Genomic DNA, 24727 nt, shown 5'->3' on the forward strand with positions numbered 1-24727 from the left:
CGGGGCTAAAGGGGAAGCCAAAACAGCGAGCGGGATCCATACCGCTTGCTGTCTTGCCTTCTTCCATAGCTGCGCACAACCCCTCTGGCAGGGAGAGGTTGTGTGCAGCCTGTACGCTGCTCTTTGGGGCTGGGGGGGGAAAATATTTTTTTCCTTGATTTCCCCCCCTAAAAACTGGGTGCGCCCTATGGTCCGGTGCGCCCTATGGTGCGAAAAATACAGTAATAAAAAGGCTGCATTGATTCAAAAATTCTAAAGGAATTGTTTCTACATAAGCATGTTTATATCAAATTGTCTTGTGTGATTTGTGCTCAAACTTTATTGTGATGGCCATTGGCTATAAACAATAAAATCTACTGACATCAGATTGTAAGGCTTGCAAATAAAAGTTTTGGAAGGTTATGTATCACTTTGATGGTAAGCCACTGCCGCAGAGGTGCTATTCTTGTGCTATACACAGATAAGACAGTGAAAATGCTTAGGATTGGGATGCTAATGCTTACGCTGTGCAAATATTTAAATGTGTGAATTGGAGAAAGTTGGTATGATGCTTCATGTCACTTTATCTCATTAAGGAGGATTGGAAGCTCTGCATTTCTCACAATAAATATAAACTAATTTTGGGATAAGACAACAAAAATGGGGTAATACAAGAGTGACAGCAGCAATTGGGTGGACAGGCCAGGAAGGTATAAGTGTGGCATTCCATCCATATTGTTCCAGCAGAAAGAGAGCTCTCACTACTCCCTCAGATTTCACAGAGGAGCCATGCTAGACTGAGGCATTTTACTTCTAGAAGCTACTGCAGTGACTAGCAACATTGTGCCTGTTGAACAGTTCAAGATAACTCAAAAGCTTTTGTGCCTTTTGGTTGGTCCTAATAAAGTCATTACCGGACTGTTTTTCTGCTTATGGACCAAAACAGCTTCCCTGATTTTTTATAATGCTAATAAAGTGAGCATAGTTTACCCTTTTTAATACAACCAGGGTTTTAAAACTATAGACAGAGATGGAATATCTGTTTTCTCCTCCTCCTCCCCTACAGTCTCTCTGTCTCTCTCTCTCTCTCTCTCTCTCTCACACACACACACACACACGGGCAGACAATTTGGGATCCCTCTTTTCTTTTTAATTTGGATTTTAAAAAATAATTTAAAGAGGAAAGAAACAATGTATTTGGGATTACAAATTATTTAGGGCACATCTGCTAACAGCAACAAAAGCAATTCCCCCATCAGCAGAAAATGCAAACACATTCTCAAGATTATATACTTAATTTCCATTGTTTACAAAAGGCTGTCCAGTGTCCTTAATCCATGATGTCAACAGAAGCTGTACAGCAAGCCTAAGAGCTGGCTTTATTTATTTACGAACTTACTTATAGGTTCTTGCACGATTCATGGAAATAAGTACATCATTTTTATCTGATTGGTCGTTAAATGTTCTTACAACCAAGCCTGGATAAATAAAAATGCAAAGTATGAATAGTTAAAAAACAAGTAGGGGATCTGAATAGAAAGGAAGAGGGGAATAACAGTTTGCCCAGAAGCTTAAATTTACCCGTTTAAGCCTTGTTGAATATACTGTAATCCAGGTTTCAGTTATTTGCAGACACACCTCCATACACCTGACAACTACAAAATTAGTTTGCCTCAAGCCAGGAATTCAGTATGATGATACCCTTTGTTAATTTAGCCTCTGGCTGTGCTGTGCTGATGGGGTGGGGCTCGGGGCCTTGCCATGCAATGTTCTAACTGAGGGCTAACTCTTCCAGATACTCAGTTAAAGGTGCCATCCTACACTTGCCTACTCAAAAAAAAAGGAGCACTGAATTCAATGTGACCTCCTACCAGTGTGTGTAGTGTGTCCAGAACTGCATAAGAATGCAAAAAACAAAACAAAACACCACTTCATGACATAAACAACAATAATAAAGCAGACCGTAGTTAGTTGAATTCAGATCTGCAAACAGTAACATGCAGATTTGAGCTATGGTCAATAACTCTGAATGTTAGCCAATCACCAGTTTGCATTACACAGTATTGAGATATAAGCAGCAATCAGTAAGTCAGTTACTTTGAAGCAATACCCTGCTAACTCTCAGGGTTTAACGCAGGATAAACATGTTTAAGATACACACATAAATATTAGTTATTTTCAGCACCATGGGTGATACCCAATGCTGGTGATATCAGTGGGTCTACTTTGAGTATGACTGATATTGGGGAAAGAACATAGCTCATTGGCAGAGCATCTGCTTTGAATGTAGAAGGTCCCAATTTCAATCCCTAGCATCTCCAGGTAAGACAGATACAGACTTCTGTCTGAAACCTTGGAGACCTGCTTCTGGTCAACGTAAACACTACTGGGCTAAATGGACCAAGGGTCTGGTTGGCGGAGACTGCCAGGTTACCTTGTATTAGCCATCTTGAGCTCATGCTGGAAGAAATGTATGATATAAAGTTATAAATGATAATAATTAGATAACAGGGCAGTTTCCTATGCTATCAACCAGAGACTTAACTGTGCTGAGGATAGCAACAGTGTGATTTTTTAGTATCAGGAGGAACTGGCAATAGTTGCAGCTATTATAATTTATCAGCCTATCAAAAATGCCAGCTGAGAGCAGAAGGGGCAAGCATTCAAGCCAGAAAAAGGCAATTGGCAGCCAGGAGCAGCCAGGAGAGTGAATATATGCATCTGCTTGTGGTGGTCTTAGCTGCTCTTGCCAGTTGCTCACTGCCCACTCTGAGCAGCAGATGCATTCAGTTACCTTCACTCTCTAGAGTAAGTAGGTAGGCAACTGGCAAGAACAGTTGAGAGAGCCAAATGTTTTGTGTCAATTAAAAAAACCCCCAAAGTGATTCAAGAAATTCACATATAGAGATTTTATATCACCTGGGAGGGCATCTCCATGTCGGTGCTCTGTGTCCTTGTAATTTTGTATTCAAGAATACATAACAGAGAAATTAAAGCCCAAAATTTCACGTACAAAAACGTATCTACTTTTAGTAGAAGAAGAAGAAGAAGAAGAGTTTGGATTTGATATCCCGCCTTTCACTCCCCTTCAGGAGTCTCAAAGCGGCTAACATTCTCCTTTCCCTTCCTCCCCCACAACAAACACTCTGTGAGGTGAGTGGGGCTGAGAGACTTCAAAGAAGTGTGACTGGCCCAAGGTCACCCAGCAGCTGCATGTGGAGGAGCGGAGATGTGAACCCGGTTCCCCAGATTACGAGACTACCGCTCTTAACCACTACACCACACTGGCTCTAGTACAATTAAATCTGCTTTATACCTTTTGCTAACATGCTTTTTATTTTCTTTTTTTTGCTGATGACATTCTGAGTATCTGGTGTTGAATTATTTGCTTTTGAATGGGAGAATAGCTCTGGTGCTGCAATAAATCTAATATTGTTTTAATCCTTAAATTTATATTATAAATTTATATTATAAATCCAATCATGTTAGAATGTCCAGTTACATATGTATATGTAATTTATGATAAATAAATAAAATTTTAAATTTTAAAATGAAAATAACATTCTTAGTCAAATGGGGGGGGGAACTCAGACCCAGAAGAACTGATTCTTTGGCATGGTAGCAATTTGATTAATTATTTAGCATCTTGTTATCATGCTAGTTCAGCGCTAATGAGAAGCCTTATTGCAAAGGGAAATGCGTGACTAGGCTGCCAGTTGGGATTCAACATCATGCTGATCAGGCAACCTAAAGGCAAGAATTCATAATACATGTATTTGTGCGCAATTAATCACAAGCAGTTATACCAAATTCAAATCAGAAAAGACCTGCACAATACCTTCCTTTAATATTTCTTCATTTTGCACACACAGCCCTGAAGTCCCATTATGATTAACGATAGAAAGATATACTCGGAGGGGAAGAGTTTATGCACAGCCTTAAAGGGAGAAAAAAATACTCAGAGGCTTGTGCAACTCAAATAAAACTCCCTCTGGGAAGGCAAAAGCATAGGTTTTGCATACCTTGGAAAACAAGGAAGTTGCCTTATACTGAGTTAGGCCATTGGTTCATCTAGCTTAGTATTGTAACTCTGGGCACTTCTCCTTAGCTGAAATTTCAGTAAGCCAGAGGGCATTCTGTGTAATACTCTGCCACTTTCATGATATAACAGGTTTCCGGAGAGCCAATAATGGAAATATAGTAATATTGCTAATAAAGATGCCTAGAGGTCAGGAAAAAGAGAAGCACATATCCACACCTGCCAAGACAAGGGGCAATGATCGTCCTTCTGTGTGTGCCCTCTCCAAGGGAGGCGTGGAGGGTGGCAACATGAGAACAGCCCTTTTCAGAGGCAGCCCCCTGTTGTGAAATGTTCTCCCCAGGGAGGTGTGCATGGCACCGTCACTCACTGCTTTTAGGAGCCAGGCAAAGTCGGTGCTTTTCAGCCAGGCTTCTGGAATTAACTTGGAGGGATTTAGATACTGTGGACTCCAGGATCCATTAGACCACCTTTTATGTAAATGAAAGTTTGCCATTTTTATTTTGTTTTGCACTGGTTTTAAGTTTTCTATTACATTGCAAGTTGTTCTAAGTTTACTTCAACTTTTAAAAAGTGACTAATCATTCCAGTATTATTAGCGCAATGGTCAAGAATCAATGAGGAAATACAGAAGAAACGTCTAATGTTGTGTCTCTATACAGCTCCCAAGCATCTAGGGTGATTTGACCCTCTTGACTTTGCCACTCAATTTCCTTTTTACCAATCCCTTCATTTTTGGGAAGTTTCTTCAATTGTTAATTTATTATCTCCTATCAACAATATGGAGAGTTAATCTATTTTCTTCTTCTTTAAAGTGTGGGTGACTATTTGCTTTTGCAAAGCAATGGAAAGGTATTCCATATCCACAGGAAACAATCAAAACAATGTATGAAGACTGGCATTTATGCAATTGACTAGTATCCCCAGTTTGATGCTGATGAGCATGAATATGGGAACTGGCCCTCTACGAATAGGTGTTTTTATCAGTATTATTATAATAGTGCTGCTTTTTTCATCAGGTGAAGAAGCATCTTATGACCTCAGGGCTAAAAATTTTCATACTCTCAAAATACCACCCAAAACTATTCAGCAAAGGGCAAAACCATGGACATACCCTCAACAGGAGTTATTTCTCCAGTCCGTGATGGAATCACCTTTATGATGAAGGTGACACGGTGAACTTCTGGGTTCGTGGGTGGGTGGGGAAAGGAGGATTTAGTGATTACACTGATGTTAGGCATATCACTTTCAATTGCAAAGCTTCCTTAATGCCAGCACTTTAAAATGCTTTTGTAACATCAGAAATCATGTCAGACCATTTTAAAGCCTAATTAAAAAGAACAAACAAGAATGTTGAATCTCCAGAAGGGGTTTCAAAAGAAGACAGACCAGGACTTTGATCTGTTGAAACATTTCCACAGGCAAAAAGCAACAGATGCCAAGAGGGGAGGGGGAATACTCAAGGTTTTCAGTGATGAGTGTGCATTGCACCCGGGGCTGGTTGAACAGGTCAACTGAATAGTGCTGAATTCTGTAGATGAACACCAACAGAGACATCTCAGTAATCAGTAACCGAGACAGAATGGAAGATCTGCAAATCTAATGGTCAGTGCTCCGTTGACAGTGCAGGAAAGTCGGAATTGAAACCTCATGGCAGAATGAAGTTAACCCCAGAGGTGATTTATGGCACTTTGACTTGGGTGAAACAGTCAACAGTAAATCAGTAATGTCAAAACCAAGAAATGAGCCAAGTACTCAATACTACAGTTAATTTAACAGCTTTCTCTCCTGCTAACAAGAAACTGTCTCTCATCAAACTGTTAAATTAACCAACTGTGCGTACACAAATTGACGGTTTCAACAGAAAAAGGGCTAATCTGCACTACTGGATGAAACAGATTATCTGGATCCATTTCAATCTGGATTCTGACCTAGATTTGGAATTGCTTGGTGGCTCTGATGGATGGCCTATATTGAGACATAGATGGAGGTATATAACCCTGCTTATTTTGTTGGATATCTCTGGAGGATTTAATACCAACTAACCATGGTATTCTCCCACATAGGGTCTCTGAGTTGAGGGATCAAGGGCATCGTTTTTCAGTGGCTCTGCTCCTACCTAGAGGGCCAGTTCCAGAGGAGGTACTGTGCTACTGTATTTCAGCCCAGTAGCATCTATGTTATGGGGTCTCACACGGATCAATTTTGTTTCTTATGTTCAACATTTACATAAAGTTAATGAAGGATATTATAAGAGGATATGTAATTGGATGGCATCAATATGCCAAGGACACTCAGCTCTACCTATATTTCCCAGCTATCTCAGGTGAAGCAGAAGTGCTGATCCAGTGCTTGCAAAAAGCAATGGATTGGATGAGGGTTAATAAATTTAAAATTAATCCTGACAAAACAGGTGCTGTTTTTGGATGGTTCATCTGCACAGGAAGGAACCTGCCTTCTCCTTAAAATATCAGGTGTGCAGACTGTGGGTGCTATTTGGTTAATCTTTACCGCCTGCACATATTGGGTGATATGCCCAATAGTAAATCCACTGTTATCTATAGATATATATTTTTTAAAATTATAGGCTGTATTTTAAAATAGTGTTGCCCTCTCAAGCCCTTGGAATAAGAGTGTGTTAAAAACAAATATAAATAAGTACGCTTTAGTCTTACTTTACTGTTGTGTAGCATAAAACAATCTTCAGAAAAGAAGGGAATACTTAAGAACATATGAGTCTGCTGGATCAAATCAATGGCCCCTATAGACAAGCATCTTGTTCACACAATGGCCTGTGGAAAGCCTGCAAGTTGGACCTGGGAGCAACAGCATTCTGCCCACTCAAAGTCCCCACAACTGGTATCCAGAGGCATAGTGCCTTTGACAGTGAGGAAGAACATAGTCCAGATTCCCAGACACAATGAACAAATGCTCTGCCTGACCTGCTAATCAAACACATAGAAACTGTAAAGAAAAGAAGTGTTTTAACTTGCAGAAGTGGGTGAAAGCTTGCTACTGACCAGCTCAGTAACTGAGATATAACTTAATCATACACTGCACAAGAATGATTAATTTTTGCATTATTGTGTTTTGCAATTCTCCTGAATGTAGTACATTGTGAAACTGGCAAAATTAATCTCTCCGCCTTGAAGACTCCAGAGCATTACTTCTCACGATTACAGAAAGAGACAGAGGAAAGCCTTCTAATGACTCCAGTGCTTGAATAAAAACACTGTTACACAGGCACAAGCAAGTTCACATGACCACTGTACAGGATGGTGCTGGTTGGGTTTTCTTTCCTTTTTTTGAGCACAAGCCAAAATTTCCACCCCACTGTTTGATCCATTTTGGAAAGGTTTGCAAGAGCACCATGCAAAATAGCAATTTTTGTGACCAACAAACAGCTCCAGTGCGCAGAACCCATCTAACCCCTGCCCCCCTGCTGTAGCAAGTAGGGATTTAATTTTTTCCTCACAAAAGGAGGTGGAACAGCTAAGGAACTTGCGGAAAAACAGATACAGAGGCTCCATACTGCAACAGAAACTTTTTTGATTCCCTGGGCAGTGACTAATTTGGCATGTTTCTTTTACTTGCATTTAGTAAACAAAGTAAAATAAAAAGTTTGAACTGTCATGCTTGCCTAATATGGTATTTGCAACTGACATCCACCGTTACAAATGAATGTTAAGAAAAGGGGGGAAATCAATGGGAAAATCAGAAGCTGGAAAATGTTCTGCCCACATTACTGCTGGAAACCCAAACTCTTGGACTGACATGCTGATTTTAGTACTAGATAGTGATTTTACAAAATGTGAACATAAAATCTGTTCTCTTGCTGCTTTATGTCCAAGACATATGCTTCCTACATACAAGATGGGGGGAATGGGACACTTGGGAATCTACTTTATATTCTCTAGTCTATGACATGTTGTGTTTCTTCCTTACGACAAGCATCTTCATAGACTGAGGTTGTTGTAGGCAGGTATTCAAGCAAGTGAATGTACGTTTTTGGCCAAATGAAATTAAGTTGCTCCAGATCTGATTTAAACCCACAAATATTATGTCTCCTTATCACTCACCTCCCTGCATCACAGGAAGTACAGTCTGTCCCAGGTAATTATAATTGGTGGGTATTTCCATTTCAAAAATAGCTCATAAAAGCTCTGTGTAGCTGACTATTTGAAACAGAAGACTCCTGAAGACAGAGAAACTTTCATCATGTATAAATTACATCTAAACAAATGAAAATCTTCAAAGTATTGTGGGAGAAATGAGAATGGGAGGGGAAAAGAAGCCTCTTCATTGGGATGTAATTGCCTTTTGGAGGAAATCAAGGTGTTTGGGGATAGAAGTATATCTGTAATATAATCTAAGCAAACAGATGAAAGATTTTGTGCTATTTTCTTGTAATTATTTTTCCAAGCATAGGGTTAAGTGGATTTTGAGAGCTTCCAAAGTACACTGCATTTCCTAGAGGATTACCACTCCAACAAGGGTAGTTCAGCCTTTTAAGTCTAGGATAAGATTTTCAAAAAGACAGCATCAGAAGGTTCCAGGGTGCACTGGCACTACAAATTCCCTACATTCCTCAACTTTCAGTCAAGCAAAAGTGAATACCCACACCACATTTTTGCCTGTATGCACCAGGGCAGCCACCATTGGGGATGATTTTTGTTCCAGCCATAAAAAGCACAGTTGATTCCTTTTTATCAATTTACATGGTCAATAGCTGTGCTGTGGCCATTCTTCTGGCAAATATACAGATTCTGTGGCCTCACATGCAGCTATAGCTCCAAACAAGTTTGAGAACTATGATCCAGAGTGTCTTGTCAAGGTAGATAAAGAATTTAGGAAGTGAGAGATACATTGTAGTTAAGGAAAGGAATATCAACCATCTTTTTTAGAGCATAGTAGAGGAACCCATGGCACTCTTAACTGTTGTTGGTCTCCAATTCCATAATTCCTAACCATTTACTATGCTGGCTGGAGCTATGAGAGTTCAATGATGTCTGGATAGGAACAGGTTCCTCATTCCTATTTTATACGCAACAACCATTCTCAGGGGAAACGGGAATATGCTTCACGGTAAATCCATTTATCTTCTATTATCTGCATCTGAGGGAACACTCATGACTTACATGGAGCATTTGCAGTGTTTATGCTAGTGCATAGTGACATGAAGATGCAAAAGTGAAGATGCATGTTCACACAGTGAACTCACTCCAACTAAAACACATAGTGAGCACACACCCAGAAACCATGGCCACTTGGGTTCATCAGTGCATATAAATGTACAATCCAATGGCCCCTGAGAGGGCACTGCAGGGGCCATGGAGTAGACTAGATCTACCCCACCCCCGCATTGTCAGAGACAGACCTGATGTTAGAGCTCACCTCTTTGATACCACCAACTTCTCTAAAGCCCTGGCCCAACCAACATTGCAGCTTCTGCACTGGAAAAGCCAAGTAGTGTTATAACAGTGGAAGGGATAGGATTCAAAGGATCCTAAGCCTTCCTGGTGCCAAGAAAGAATCAATTTAGACATGCGTCTGAGTGCATCTGTAGCTGTCTTTCCCTTCCCTCGACTCCTATTGTTCCCAATAGGAGGGGAAGGTGTATAAAGGAGGAACAACATTGTGTTCCACTGTTTGTTTCTTCTCTGTGTATATAAATCTTCACAACTGACCCCAAAACTGCATGCTTCAATATAACTGAACTGTTCTAGCAAATCCAGATTGTATGCAAGCATTTCCTCATCTCTTCAGAGTTGAGCTGGTGCAGTATAGCAGGTTCTGTTGGGAAGTGCCAGAAGCCCTGTTGTCCAGATACAGAAACATTCCACATGTGTAGGGTGTGTGAGAATTAACCCTGATAACCTCGGCCTTGATCTCTGTGCATTTTGCCATCTTTTCTGTCCATAGTTTATGACAGTTCTTTGGTCTGCACCATTCACCAGCTTCTATCACACCACAGCCATCTCAGTTGTTCAGAGGAAAGATAACAATTGAAACAACTGTGAGGTGGGATTTATATTGCCTTTATTTACTGCACTGGCCCTCCGTAGCCTATACCCCTGATTCTACTTAGACAACAGTCCAGTTAAAGAATCTTAGTTAACTGGGGATGCGAGGGACTGAACACTGGACCTTGTGCATGCAAAGCATGCTTTGGGTCTTCCCCTGCTCCTGTTTATTTATAGTTAGGTTTAAATTTGGCCTTATGCTTTGGCTTCTTTTTGGTATTTTGATTTACTGAGAAGCTGGAAGGTTGGCCTTTCTTAACACATAACACATGCATAATGCAATGCTTATTTCACAAAAGTAAGAACATACCTGTGTAGTCTTCATAACATTCACAAGTGTAGCCTCCTTCTCTGCTTCGGCAAAGGCCATTGTTTCCACAAGGGTTAGAGTAGCACAAGTCAATCTCCGTTTCACAGTAGTCACCTGTAAACCCAGGGGGACACCGACACCTCAGCCCATTGATGGGGTGTATGGGTCGGAACAGGACACTGTTTGAGCTGATAAATGGAGCAGAGCTGTCAAATTTAAGTACGGACACGCACTTCATGTAGTTTTCACAAGGCTCCCGCAGACAAATGTTGTCATCAAAAGGCAATACCCGCTGGGTAGATATCAATGTTAGGAGTGTCCTGTTGAGGTATATCTGCTCCTGAAGGTCCTCCGAGGGGAAGAACTTGTTCCGAATGCCACCAGGAAGCAAAGCAGAAAAGGTCACATTCAGAATATTGGAGCTGACATCTGTGTCGTTTTGAATATTGAAAACAAAAATACCCTCTTTGGTTGTCGACAGCACAGTAGCCACACCTTCCACAAAGAGAGCAAGCAGTGGTGAGAGAAACTTCTCTTGAGACATGTTTTCCAGTCGTACTGTGATACTGTTGGTCAGCATGTCATCAGTAATGATTGTCACCCGTAAGGTGCAAAGCGCTGTAACACTGTGAATGCCATCTATGGACGAAAGAGAGAAGAATCAGAGGTGTTTCCAGAAACATTCCCAAGTGCTTACACATGCAGGCACCATCAAATATGGGGTGCTGATTCATATCATGCACAAGAGCAGTAAAGAGTATGCCAGCCAACATCTCAAATGGCTAGTGGTAGTTCAGTGCTGTAAAGACTCCACAAATGGCAGCAGCCAGGAGGACCTGGCCCACTGATAACTGTGAGGTCAAAAGGAGCCCTGACAGCATGGAAATGGGTAGGATCAATGAAGTTATTTAGAATGGAACTTTATGCATTTCAGATCAGTAGCTGGCAGCTTACAATACACACTATGAAGTTCTCACTTTCTACACAACACCCACAATATCCACTCAAGCAGCAGGCTCAAATTCAAGGAGCTAAAACCAAAAGTAGACTTCCGTCAGGAGGGATTCCAGGAGCTCCATAAGCAAAAATACAATCTAACTCTCATTCTACCAGCCAAGAAAGCTTCACCAGTTCCACTACAATCCTCATATATCCGGATCTAAAGTACAAATGTAGCTAGTCTCAAAATCCAGGAAATAAATAAAACAATAACATTAAACCTTTTGATTTTGGAGGTCAATCTTATTTCCTCTCACCTTGCCAGAAAATTATGAACCAGGAACTTTTCCAGGGCTCCAAATGTAATGGGATCTGATAAAGCATACATAGTTACCACATCCTATGTACAAATAAATAAACTAATTATTTGTGTATGCGTGCTTGTGTATATAAACATACGCTTCTTAAATTTATTACAACATTGAAATTGCAAATCTAGCATTGTATCCATTCAATAATTTTATGCAACAATGCATTTTTGAAAATAAACATTTTCCATAGAATAAAATCATATTTTAAAGAGTTTAAAGAAAAGAAACTGAAAAAACCATGAAAAAATATGGTGATGGAAAAATTTTCTACCTTACATCACTGCAGCTAATTTTCTGAGATTTACTTGTGCAAGCTATATGGCCAAGATAGTTAAATAAAGCAGAAAACTGAAATACATCAAGTAAAGAGGAATTTCATCTCTAATGGCCATAGAAAATTGTTTTGGTTTGTATTCCATCTGTTATCTCTAAATTATCCGCAGCAAAAACCTAAGGATGACTTGTTTTATCTTAAGTCCCAATGTTTTTAATTGACTTGCTGCTAAGTATTACTTTAATAGTCTATTATTTATATTGTTGCATTTTCTGTGAATGTTCTTAACTGCCTTGAGTTCTGTTTTATAGGGGATTGGTAGGAAATAAGTTATCCCCATTAATAAATAAAATAAATGTGCTCCTCATCATAATAAACTCTTTGCTCACTTATCTAATATCTTTACAATTTTGAATTAGAGAAGCAGTAGGCGAAGGCTATTACTGAAAATGGTAGTGAAAGTTTCACAGATTAATAACAGAAAAAACAATCTCACGTGTTTCTAGTACATATCTCAGAAGTACTCAGAATTCAGCACAATGAGGACTGCAGCCTGAGTGATCAACTCTAATCTGTTAACTGTGTACTATATAGTATTTTTACTATATAAAAATATAGTAATTATATTAAAATTACCTACAAACCTGAGTAAAACAATCCATCTACTTGCCTTTAATGCTATGATGCAGTTTATCTATGTCAGTTTTGTTGCAAATTTTTAAAAAACTTTTTAAGCTGAACCATTTAAGTTAGGAAGGACTATGGATCTGAATAAATACATTAACCACACCAGCATTAAACATTTTCAGTCACTAGTGATCAGCCTAGACAGAAGTTCCTAAAACAGGCTTGTCAGGTTAACCAGTAGTGTCTTTTGCATCTTTTAACATCAATCATTCTGAAACCTGATTATCAAGCAGATGCATAGCTGGAATACTTAAAAGTATTCAGTAGCAGTGGTATATTGCAATGAGCAGGGGCATCAAAGACTTGGTGCCATTCATCAAGTTGCCTGCATGCTTTCACTCATAGTCTGAACACCCACAACCCCAACTTTATTTAAAAGGTAGATGTCTCATTGCAATTAGCATTGTCTTTATCTTGAAGAGATTGGTGAGCATTTGGATAAGTCTTAAGGGGCAAAGGAGAAAAGCCAAGTCTCTTCTCCTGAACAGCTCATTAGTGGAAGCAACTTCCTACCCCTGCACCCCACCGTATTCTCCTCCTATATTGGTCAACGAAACTGTACTCAGAACATAACATATTTGGGTTAATTAGCTATTTAACCCATAGTGTGCTTCAACCAAAGTAAAAATTGCATCGCTGTAACTAATTCTGCAAACGGGGCTGGCTTTAACTGTGAGAAACCTTGGTTAGACTAAATATCCCCCCCCCCAAAAAAAAATGGTGGTTGCCAAAAATTCCAAAAGCAGAATCCGGACATGAGAATAGATCAACAGATGATGCCTATAAATGTAACCATTTCTAAGTCCCGTTGATTTTAGTAATAAGGAGTTAGGGATGTGCTTGAACCACAAAGAAATAAGGAGTAAATAATTCCCAGGCTATCTCTGACTCGCCTTTCAAGCAAGGGAACCAATGCACCATCTTTAAAGCTCTGAAACCGGAAAATGACTGCTAATAATATTGGTAACCCAGAACCACTACGAAAAAACTATGAATTTTCTTGCTGAATTTCATGGGATGTGGATTGCACTTAAAAGGTACAGTTCAGATATCATTTAAGAAAACAGCAAAACTCTTGTTGCTTTTAACAATAAATGTAGATTCAGTGCATGGGCAGAGTGTGGATTTCAGCACAATAGAAATATAGGATGCAACTTATTACAGTAAATGAACACAAACAACACTAACTAATCATTCAGGCTTACTTTGCAATAACTGCCATCTAGATATAAGCCTCAAGTTGGTTTCTGGTTCCCGGTTCCTATGCAACAGGGGGTTTGCGTGTTTTGCCTCCTGGCAGCACAATGTATTATTATAGTTCCTCTCTCATAACTACAGTGAAGAAAAGGTACTGAACAAAGAGCTTTTTTCCCCCTTAAGAAAAGCACAATGATGTATATCACATGGTATGTATACCAAGAAGACAAAATATCATTACTGTGTGAGAAACCACTGGAGTCCAGGAACTGTCATAATCAATATCAACTGTCACAATATACAAGACGGCTTCCCCAGAATTCCCAGCATCTATTCTGACACAGTTAATAAATCACCATAAAAGGCACAGCGTCAAGACACCATACAGCTTTGTCCTCCAAAAAGTGAGCACAAAAGGAAATTGGACATGAATGCAAGCAGCTATGGTGATGCTGAAATACAAACTATAAAGCAGTTTAAAATAACTTTGTTCAATCCTACAACACAAGGATAGTGGGGTATTGAAAAGAAACCACATTTAAACATAAATAAAAGATTTTTATTTAAAATTGTTAGCGCAATAAGCACAACCATGTTTTTGCCAGACAACTGGCCTCTGACTAATTGCTATAGGCCACAGCATGCGAGAAAATCAGTTTGTTAGAAATTGTTCACTTAAAAAATAGGAGGGACTTGTGCCTAGCGCTTATGAAAGAACAATACGCCTTATTCTGAAGGCCTCTGCTAGAATGAAAATGCAATGAGCTAATAATACAACCCAACTCCAACACTTGTTGCAGCAACAAACTTGCTGAGAAGGGGGTCATCAACCTCTGCCCCAGCATGAGGCATGATGTTATAAAGGCTCTGCTGTGATGTTATGACTGCACCACAAAAAACTGAACACTGACACAAATGCTGATGATTAAAGACTGTGCATTAAGGTTTAAGCAACTTGTTTAAACTGGGGGATAGTAACTATAACTGTACATTGAATCTCAACTAAGGAGAGGTGAAAGGCTGATAATGTTTAACGCTGCAGTAATATTAAACACATGCAAGTGAATTCCATACAACATGCTTCTGAGTAGACTTGCATACTTATGTGCATTTAACATGCACATTCAGCTTTATACACCTGAAAAAAAAACTAAAAAGGGGACAGAAAGGGGATGAGTGTCCAGGAAAAGACTTTGGCAATCCCACCCACTATTGAACCCAATAGGTTTTGATTATACACAATTTTGGCTTTTAGACACAATCTTGGGAATGTAACCCCAACGTGAAATGAGAGTCGCCTGTACAAAATCCCAGTCAGTCACTTTGTACAACAAAGGCAGCTGACCAGATAAAAACTCATACAACTTTGTAAGTGAAATATAGATAGTCTTCCACCTCAGGAGGCACATTTACTGTCGTACTCCAAGTATGACAATGACAGCAATCTTATCCCCATTTTACCAGGACTAAGCCAAATTGAATTCACTAGGACTTACTTCTGAGTAGACATAGTTAGGATTGCAGTCTCTAAGTCTGGATTCAATTCCACAAAATATTTCTGAATCCTTGGATGAAAATAATATAAACAATTGAGGAAATATTATTAAAGAAAAGTTGAAAAAGTCATTCCAACGTTCTGTTCCATTTATGTAATTTGCAGGGAGACTGTTTTATTTTAACACACAAGCACTCACCATGAATCCCTCACTGATATCTTTTTAAAAGATGAGTCATATTTATCTTTGGTGATTATGGCTGGAGATCTGGAAATGCTTCATAAAAGGGAGGCAAATGTTTTGGGTTTCTTAAAGCTCCCACTTACAAGATATCACCTTTGTGGATGTCTGAATAGTGTGACTAAATTAAGAATATGACCTCAGTAAGGAAAGGAAAACTGGAAAAGGAACTGCATTTCCTTTGCTGTAAAGGGCAAAAGCCAATTCCTTTGCCACAGGCAGGAAATGCCAGCTAAATGCAGAACCACTGTCCCTAGAATTGGAAATAACTTTTTTTTTTTAATGCATTTCCCTATTTCACTCAAATAGGAGAATCTGCAGACAAATAGGGAGATTGTGATCTATGGACAAACCAGTCAGCAATGAGATTCAGGATTGAGTCTGGTACCTAGCGAATTGAGTCTGTTACCTAGGGAATTTGCAACATTTTAAAAAGACCTGCTTGAATTAACTTCCAGTTTATCAAACATATACCGCATTTTGAAAGTGTTTCGATGAAGAACATGTGGCTCTCCAGATGTCACTGGGACTGCAACTACCAACAGCCCTGAACACTGGTTTTGTTGGCTGGGGATTACAGGAGTCTGAGTCCAACAACGTCTAGAGGGCCCTGCTCTAAAGTCTTGTTTGCGCAGAACTGGTAATTTAGAGAACCCATAGGAACAAATCACACATACCCCAAGCCTTTCTAGATACTGTGCCTTGAGCTCATGTACTCCTTCCATGCTCTATCTCACGCGGATGCTGTAATTTTCTCTTTTACTTTCTGGTTTTCACAGACTAGTTTCCGGCTACATCCACATTGGGAAGACTGACTTGCACAATGCAATGTTTGCCAATTATGAAACTTCTTCCAACTGTTGTTTCCAATTTTATTTAAGAAGCAAACTGTGGTTTACATACACCATAAGGTAAAAGGTAAAGGTACCCCTGCCCGTACGGGCCAGTCTTGCCAGACTCTAGGGTTGTGTGCTCATCTCACTCTAGAGGCCGGGAGCCAGCGCTGTCCGCAGACACTTCCGGGTCACGTGGCCAGCGTGACAAGCTGCATCTGGCGAGCCAGCGCAGCACACAGAACGCCGTTTACCTTCCCGCTAGTAAGCGGTCCCTATTTATCTACTTGCACCTGGGGGTGCTTTCGAACTGCTAGGTTGGCAGGCGCTGGGACCGGACGACGGGAGCGCACCCAGCCGCGGAGATTCGAACCGCCGACCATGCAATTGGCAAGTCCTAGGCGCTGAGGTTTTACCCACAGCGCCACCCGCGTCCCAGTTACATACACCATAGTTTGCCCAATTAAGACACTCTCTGGTTTGTGTAAACCAAAGAGTGAGGGAAGGAAGTGTGGTTCACGGAAGGAGGGAGCATGCAACCGCTGACCATGCGATTGGCAAGTCCTAGGCGCTGAGGTTTTACCCACAGCGCCACCCGCGTCCCAGTTACATACACCATAGTTTGCCCAATTAAGACACTCTCTGGTTTGTGCAAACCAAAGAGTGAGGGAAGGAAGTGGGGTTCACGGAAGGAGGGAGCATGCAAGCAAGAGGACCATTCACAATGGGCAAACTATGGTTTAGTTGCTACCTCTGAATTGGCTGCACAATTCTAGATATGATAGTGAGTCGTAGCAGTGACTCTTACAGCTCTTGTTTGTCAAAGTAAAGCATTTCTACACATTTGGCAGGAAGCACAACTGCTACTAGTGCTTCCTCCAGAAAATGCATAAAGTGTATATGTGTGTGTGTGTGTGTGTGTGTGTGTGTGCGCGCGCGCGCCTTAAAGCCGTGCTTGTCCCATGCAGGCAAACCTCAACAGTCATTTTAAAAAATCCTTATTAAGGCTATTTTTTTCAGCCTTTATTGCTTTTGTGAACTCTTTCTCACATGTTTGTCTGCCTAGAAATCCCAGCTCATTGCAGATGATTCTGGGGCATATAGGATAGGGAACAAAACCAATTTCATTGGAATTTTTCAACGTAAAGCTATGGGCTTACTGTTACACCATAACAGTATGGGCTTATATGCACCATAGAATCCACACCACAGTTCCCTGTACGGGAGACTGATTGGTAGAAGTTGTAAACTATCTTTCTGAAAAGCTTTATCTCTTGCTCCTTATCTTCTCATTGAGGATCAGTTTCTCATGAATTTCAGGATTTGACACATTTGTCAAACCATTTGAGAACTTCTGCTTTAAGCAGTCATTTTCCATATACAGTGGTACCTCGTGTTATATACTGTCCTCCTAACGAACGCTGTGGGTTACAAGCTCTGCTAACCTGGAAGTAGAATCTCCGGGTTGCGAACTTTGCCCAGGGATGCGAACAGAAGTCGCGTGAAAGCGCGCCTCGTGTTAAGAACAGTTTCGGGTTACAAACGGACCTCCAGAATGGATTAAGTTCGTAACCAGAGGTACCACTGTAAATAGTTTTAGCTCAGAGCTAAAGTGCCTACATAAAAAGCCAACTCTTGAAAGCAATGTCCTGCTTACGAGCAGGAAGAATCTCCCCCCTCAATATAAAACATATACATTAACACTCAGAAAGTATCACATGTCATTAATTTTATGCAAAAATATAGCAGTTATGTGTAATCTTTAACAGGGCATCCCTACACAAAAACCACTTCCACCACGTAACAGCCGGACAACCAGCTGATTTTGGAGTCAGCATGATTCACATGATTACCGTAGCCTAAATATATGAGCTTAATCATGCTGGCCACATGACCTAGAAGCTGTACGCCGGCTCCCTCAGCCAATAAAGCGAGATGGGCGCCGCAACCCCAGAGTCGGCCACGACTGGACCTAATGGTCAGGGGTCCCTTTACCTTTACCTAAATATATGGGATGCATAGGTCTATAATCTAGTAAGAGCAAACATTTGTTGCTAATTCATGTGCAACTGAATTTGTGCTCACTTTCTCTCCCCTGCACACTCAAACCAAATACACACACAAAAATGAATACAGTTTGTACCAATAACGCATATTAACAAATGCAATGTGGTAAACTGAAATCCTCACATTTGTCAACCCCTTTGCTTACTTTCTCTTGTTACAAACTAATTCACGCAACGTAACAAAAGGCTGCATAAGGGCTACCATTCTAGTACAAATGACCCTGGGGTCGCAACAACTCTGTTTTATCAATGCAGAACTGCATTCTTTGCAACCCCAGCTACCCCTAAAGTATGTGCTGATAAGGACAGAAGCATCCTATCAATGGGACCATATCTCAACAGTTTTCACACACACACACACACACACACACACACACGCCCAATTCCTTTTCTTATGCTCAAATACAAGTAGCTTGCAAGCAGCTGCATTCCAGGCCTCTCTTTGCTTATGTGCTATTGCAGCTGCTGTGGCATGACAACAGTCCCTTCGCATTACGGCCTTTAACCACTGTAAGGCTTGGTTTACAGCCTTTCCCTCCTGCTGACCTGCCACAAAGCAGCCGCTTCACTCAGTCAAATGGGTTTTCTCATTGGAGTGTTAAACAAGGTGCAGGTTTTAAAACCTCTTCTCATTGTCAGAGCCCTTGCCTCTGTTTCATCCGCTGACCTTTGATCTGCAATTACTTCAGAGATGCCTGAGGTCTTCTGCTCCAGACCTGCCTACTGAGCACATGGTGTCAGGAAAAGGGGGGCATGAAATCATCACTCAAGACGGCAAGCAGGAGTTTCTTCCTGATAAGCTCTGAATACCTTTCCCTTTCTCAACGGTGCATTCATAACTAGTAACATCAAGCAAATACCCTGTGTCATATTGTAAGACTGGTTTGCAAACCCCAGATCACTATGCCTTTCATCTGTAGGCAGCAGTGTATCGGGAAATTTTTAAAGTCTAATGTTTTACAATTTTTTTCGTGCTGTAAGCTGCTCAGAGTGGGTGGGGTATAAATAATAAAATCATCATCATCATCATCATCATCTCATCCAGCTACTCACTTAGCAATTGGTTATGGAATGTAGGAACAATTTCCAATGAAAAGTATTGTAGCTGTTATTGCCCAGTGTGAAAGCCCTTTCCATGGCTCATTCTCTCACAAAGGCATGTGCTTGATAGAACAATGCATGTGTGAATCAACTTATCACATTAATATCTCACCTTTCCACTCAGGAGCTCAAGGTGGTGTATGCAAGTCTCTTAGGGAGTCTCTCATTGAGCCACTGACCTACACAGCTTCAGCAAGATTGCTGCATCATGTGCCTTCAGACCCCTCCCTGGATAGATGAGATTTCAGCTCTCTGTCTGGAGGCACTATGCATGATTTATTTCTGTTAGGGATTGAGGGAGTAGAGCAGGCATAGGCAAACTCAGCTCTCCAGATGTTTTGGGTCTACAACTCCCATGATCCCTAGCTAACAGGACGAGTGGCTAGGGATGATAGGAATTGTAGTCCCAAAACATCTGGAGGGCCAAGTTTGCCTATGCCTGGAGTAGAGCTTGTGTGGGGAACATTTGGCCTTCCAGGTGCAAAGCTACAACTCCCATCAGCCCCAGCAAACATGATCAATGCTCAGGGAGGAGTTGTAGTTCAGCATCATGTAGCAGAATGCTAGAGGGTGCTAACTGCATGTAAAGAGCTAGGCAACTCCTTCTTACGTTCTGCTTTGCAAAGCTATCTTTCAATTTACAGTGTTTATTTCTGTGTAGCTTGTCAGTTACGGTTATGACATTTTCTTTTAACAGGGTGAGGCTGAAACAGCTGTAATATTCATAATGGACTTGACAATAAATTACCTTGAATTATTCCAAACAAATAAGAACAAAGAGTTAATGTTCACATAATAATGATGTCTGAATGAATCATCTTATTTGGAAGTGGGTTTTAAGTGGGTTTGAGGGTGTTTGTGTGAAGGGGGTAGAAACAGAATGCTAACAATTTGAAATTATTCTTCTAACATTACAGACAGGAGCAAAAAATAAGTCAGGAAAATTAAATAGACACAGAGCAAGTGAGGTGTGATAAACTGATTTTACCCTGCACCAAGTTTCACAATCAGCTTTTAGTACTCAAAGAAGGAGAAACTGTCACTATAAGGGAAGACAATACTTCTCACAGGAAAATCCTAAGTGAACCATGGTCCTCATCACTGAGACTGAAATAATTCTGCTGTGAAGTCCCATGGCTACACACACACACACACACACACACACACACACACCATATACAACACAGAAAGTCAGGGAAGAGTTATGAGTTGATGGCCAAGGAATGTAGATGACGACTGGATGAGCACCTGATGCACATCCACTTCCTGCAGAAAAATCCTCAGAATGCTACACCTTTAAAGCCTGCAGCAGTGTATCTATAACCACAAACCATATTTCCCTCAGCTACTTGCTGCTTGCTCATTTTACTCCAAACAAAAGTTTAGTATGGCTACTTAGCACACAGGCAGTGGAGATTAGTTCACCTTGACTTGAATGTTGAATAGAGGAAGGAAGACCATGAATAGGTCTATTTGTGCAAAAAGGAATTATTTCCACCACTGAAGTTTGCAAGAAGAAAACAAAACTCTTATTTTCATTTCCTCCCTAAAAATGTTTAAGGGAGTATTTTAAAAGAAAAACTCCAAACACATAAAGCAGGATGATATCCCCTCAGTACCACAACCCCACATGTTCTGATGAGTGATCTGATCAGAAGGCTCCAACTTTGCCTTCATTGTACAGAATGACTGCCTATTCTGTACCTCTGAGTCTTTTTAATTTCACTTTGAAATCCAAATCCCTCTAATGCATGGGGCTCTCACAAAACAAGCAAGAACAACGTGCATTTCTGAAAAGCTATCCACTTCTTACAGTTACAAAAATGGCTCCTCTGCTTTCCAGTTTCCTAGAAGCATCTGCTGGAGTCTTTTGTTTCTCTCTAGTTGCAAGTTTAATCTGTACAAATTCACCTCAGCCTCTGCCCATAGCCAGCACCCACCTGCCTGATTTCTTACTTGCAACCTGTTCAGGGGTTGTTCTACTTGACAGGTTTGCTTGCCACTAACTCTGGCTTTCATTTACCGTTGGTCTCCCTGCCTTCTGCTCAACCAGTCTTTGTAGACATCAGCCACCACAGGCATTCGCTGAACACTGAGATACCAGGCTGAAATTTGGTACACAAGCTCAGGAGGCAATTCTGAATTTCAAGTTTGAAAACCCTTGCCATCTTCACACCTGAGGAAAGTGCGGTACATAACGCAAAACAGTATCTCCCTTGAAGGCTGAGACACTGACATCACACTAGCTGTGCAAATTCAGAACGATGTGCTGTGTTTACAGTGCAAAGCCCAGCTTGACCTCTTCCACATTCTTGAAGTGTCCAGGGGGAAAAGAAAGATGTACAAAACAGTATTTTCCTTGAACACTGCATCAGAAAGAAAGTTGTTTTGTTGTTATTGTTGGCATAATGGATGTAGCCCGGGGGAGGGGGGCAGCTGCCATCCCAGTCGATCAAAATCAATATAAATCAATACAAATCTGAGGTTCTGCCACCCCTAACAAAAGCCTGCCCCCCCCCAACAAAAATTCTGGCTACTCCCATGGTTGGCATCTTTTTTTCTCAAGACAGAATGGGGTGTGTCTCTGGGGTGAAGTCAAACCGCTGCGTTAGCAACACCGAAATGACCTCACCAGGGCACAAGCCTGGGCAATATGTATAGAGGTCCTGGGCTGCCCAGATGACAAGACCCCCCTCTTAGCCTCACTGGTGTGGTCCAGAGGAAAGAAGAGCAATATGTTTGGCACCAGCTTGGATGCAGAAGTTGCTGGAAGAAAGCGTACAAGGCGCCAAAAGTTGGTGTGCACATTTCAAGCACAAACTACAGCTCTGCACCCATTTCCAAGGGCAACACCAAATACACAAAATTATGCAATGCAATATGTCACCCAAAGACTGAGATATCAGAATAAAAGTTGCTCATTCAGGAGGCCATAATCTAAGCCCTAGATCCATTATTAAGCGGGTAGAGAGAAAGTGAGGTCTTTTGAACGCTTAGCTTTACTGCCTTAATTGGTTATTCAATTTTTTATCAGTCTTTTGATCGTCACAATTTAAAATTTTGGAAACCTCTAGAGATAGATCATGCGAGCAGTTTCAGTAGATATGTATATAAATAGTGTTGAAACCAGGCCTAGAGCACTTTTCTCCCTAGCCATGGTATATGCTACAAATCTAACCCTGTTACCTAGAAAAGCAAACTGAAAAGGAAGAGACAAAAGCAAAGATCTAGCCATGGATGTCCATCATGATTGACGAAACTAATTGTTCCCTACTTGAGAACAGTTGCAGTCTGGAGAGGACTAAGTTCACTACAAACACACCACAGATAAGCAGCAAAAACCAAACAATCAAACAGACTCTGAAACATTAAGACAATGAGCACACTCATGCCACAAGTTATTAAAATCAAGAAGATTTTAATTAAGAAAATATGGAATACTGAATTGCATTTCAGAAATTTAATCACACATTTTCCCAACACTGTACATTCTCTTACTCCAGATGGTAAAAAAATAGATCAGATCTTAAGTGAAAATTCCAAGTAAGCTCTTGTATTCAACGGGCATATACATATACACGTACAGTATAGAGCAAAGATCAGAATGCAACCCATTAATGTTTACAAGCCTGGATGTATGAGATATTAAAGAGTGGAAAGATCACTTCTTAATACTCCATTACTCTAATTTCTCTTCTTAAAGCCTTTGCATGAGTAATCAGAGGTGCTCAAGCAAACCCCATACAGTACCTTTAATTAAAATGTCTGTTTCTGAAAAGCTCTATCTCACACTAATCTCTCTGTGTTTAGCTGCTAGCTTTTCAAAACAGGGCACAACAACAGATGTGTGCTATGGGAAGAAAAGCCAGATAGCAGCAGCTTAGCTCAGCAGCCCACTTGCCTTTGCTAAAGTTTTCTTTTTTTCTTTTAAGAGGCTCCACTTCCAAGCCACGCACAGCTGATCAGTGGCATTCATTGGCTCTCACACACCCCCATTGCACCTGCTGGTAGACTGAGAGCTTGGTGAAAAGTCTCAGACTGGAAGACATGCAAACCAGCCCTCAGCAATGTGGACTGATACTTTCTCCTTGATTCAGTAATAGTTGAACAAGGATCACAAAGTCTGCCTGTTTGTGTGTGCCAGAACCCAGCTTTAAACTAGCAGAGCACATCCAATCAAGTAGTTGCTCCATTTTTGAACTGCTCTTTGACTGTGATAATAAATTGTTGTTGTTGTTGTTGTTGTTGTTGTTGTTGTTGTTGTTGTTGTTGTTGTTATAGTTGCTCCTTTTTATTTTGCTTAATGTCACCTTTTTTAATATTTGGCATTTTATCACATCTCTGAAATATATTTTGAAATATAGAACGAATTAAGTTTGTAACTAGAGGTACTATTGTATTCTGCAAGGATGCATCCACAACTTCATGAACCCCAACCTCCATTCTCCACCATGTGCTCAAACAGTGTTAGAAAATAGCAGTTTCCTTGACAACATTTATTTTTAAAACTTCTCTCTTATCTTCCAGGATGAAATTGCCCAAGACAACTGCCAAAATTACTTAGAACATCCATTCAAAATATAACAATAAATCTACAATAAAAGCTACAGAAATAAAACCAGAAGAAGAGATAGAAGATAAAAGCAGAACCATCCAAAAATCAAAACAGCAATAAAAGAACCCAGCGAACACTAAATAATAAGAAAGCAACTGAAACTGCAAATAAATAACAGGAATGCACTTTCCTAATACCATTATTTCTGCTCTTAAAAACTGTCAGGTAAAAGTTAACCAGAGACTACTAAAAATTGTATGCGCTTGCTCTAGTGGAACTGAACCACACAGTGGCTAAACTTTGCCTAATTTATCTGCCAAATGTTGTGTTCTTCAACCCAGTCTTCTTCAAAGATGCCAGTCCAAGGATGCCCTTTGCAAAAATTTGTTTTATGGTCCTTCACATAACAGTATTCACAATACGATATTGTCTAAATTGTGCATGTGTCTATATATACACAATTGTAAAAGTTAAACTGGCAATACATACTTTATAGAAGCCACTGAAATAATGATCAATCAAGCAATCTGACTGCAAAAACTTTTCCTGAGATTCCAACAATGTACAAAATAGACAGCAGGATTGTGCACTGTTTCTTTTGAGGAGACAAGTCAAAG

General features: G+C 40.5%; 1 protein-coding gene across 3 annotated transcripts in view; it reads right to left on the bottom strand.

Annotated features, from left to right (window-relative positions):
- CELSR1 (cadherin EGF LAG seven-pass G-type receptor 1) overlaps positions 1-24727 on the bottom strand; it is a 166480-nt gene that overhangs the window by 95793 nt on the left and 45960 nt on the right. For all 3 annotated transcript variants that reach the window (XM_082239386.1, XM_082239385.1, XM_082239384.1), the window contains exon 2: positions 10352-10990. In XM_082239386.1, the coding sequence (XP_082095512.1) occupies positions 10352-10990 (639 nt within the window). The remainder of the gene's footprint in view (positions 1-10351; positions 10991-24727) is intronic.

The sequence above is a fragment of the Podarcis vaucheri genome (assembly GCF_965113315.1).
Source record: "Podarcis vaucheri genome assembly, chromosome: 10".
NCBI classification, from domain to species: domain Eukaryota; kingdom Metazoa; phylum Chordata; class Lepidosauria; order Squamata; family Lacertidae; genus Podarcis; species Podarcis vaucheri.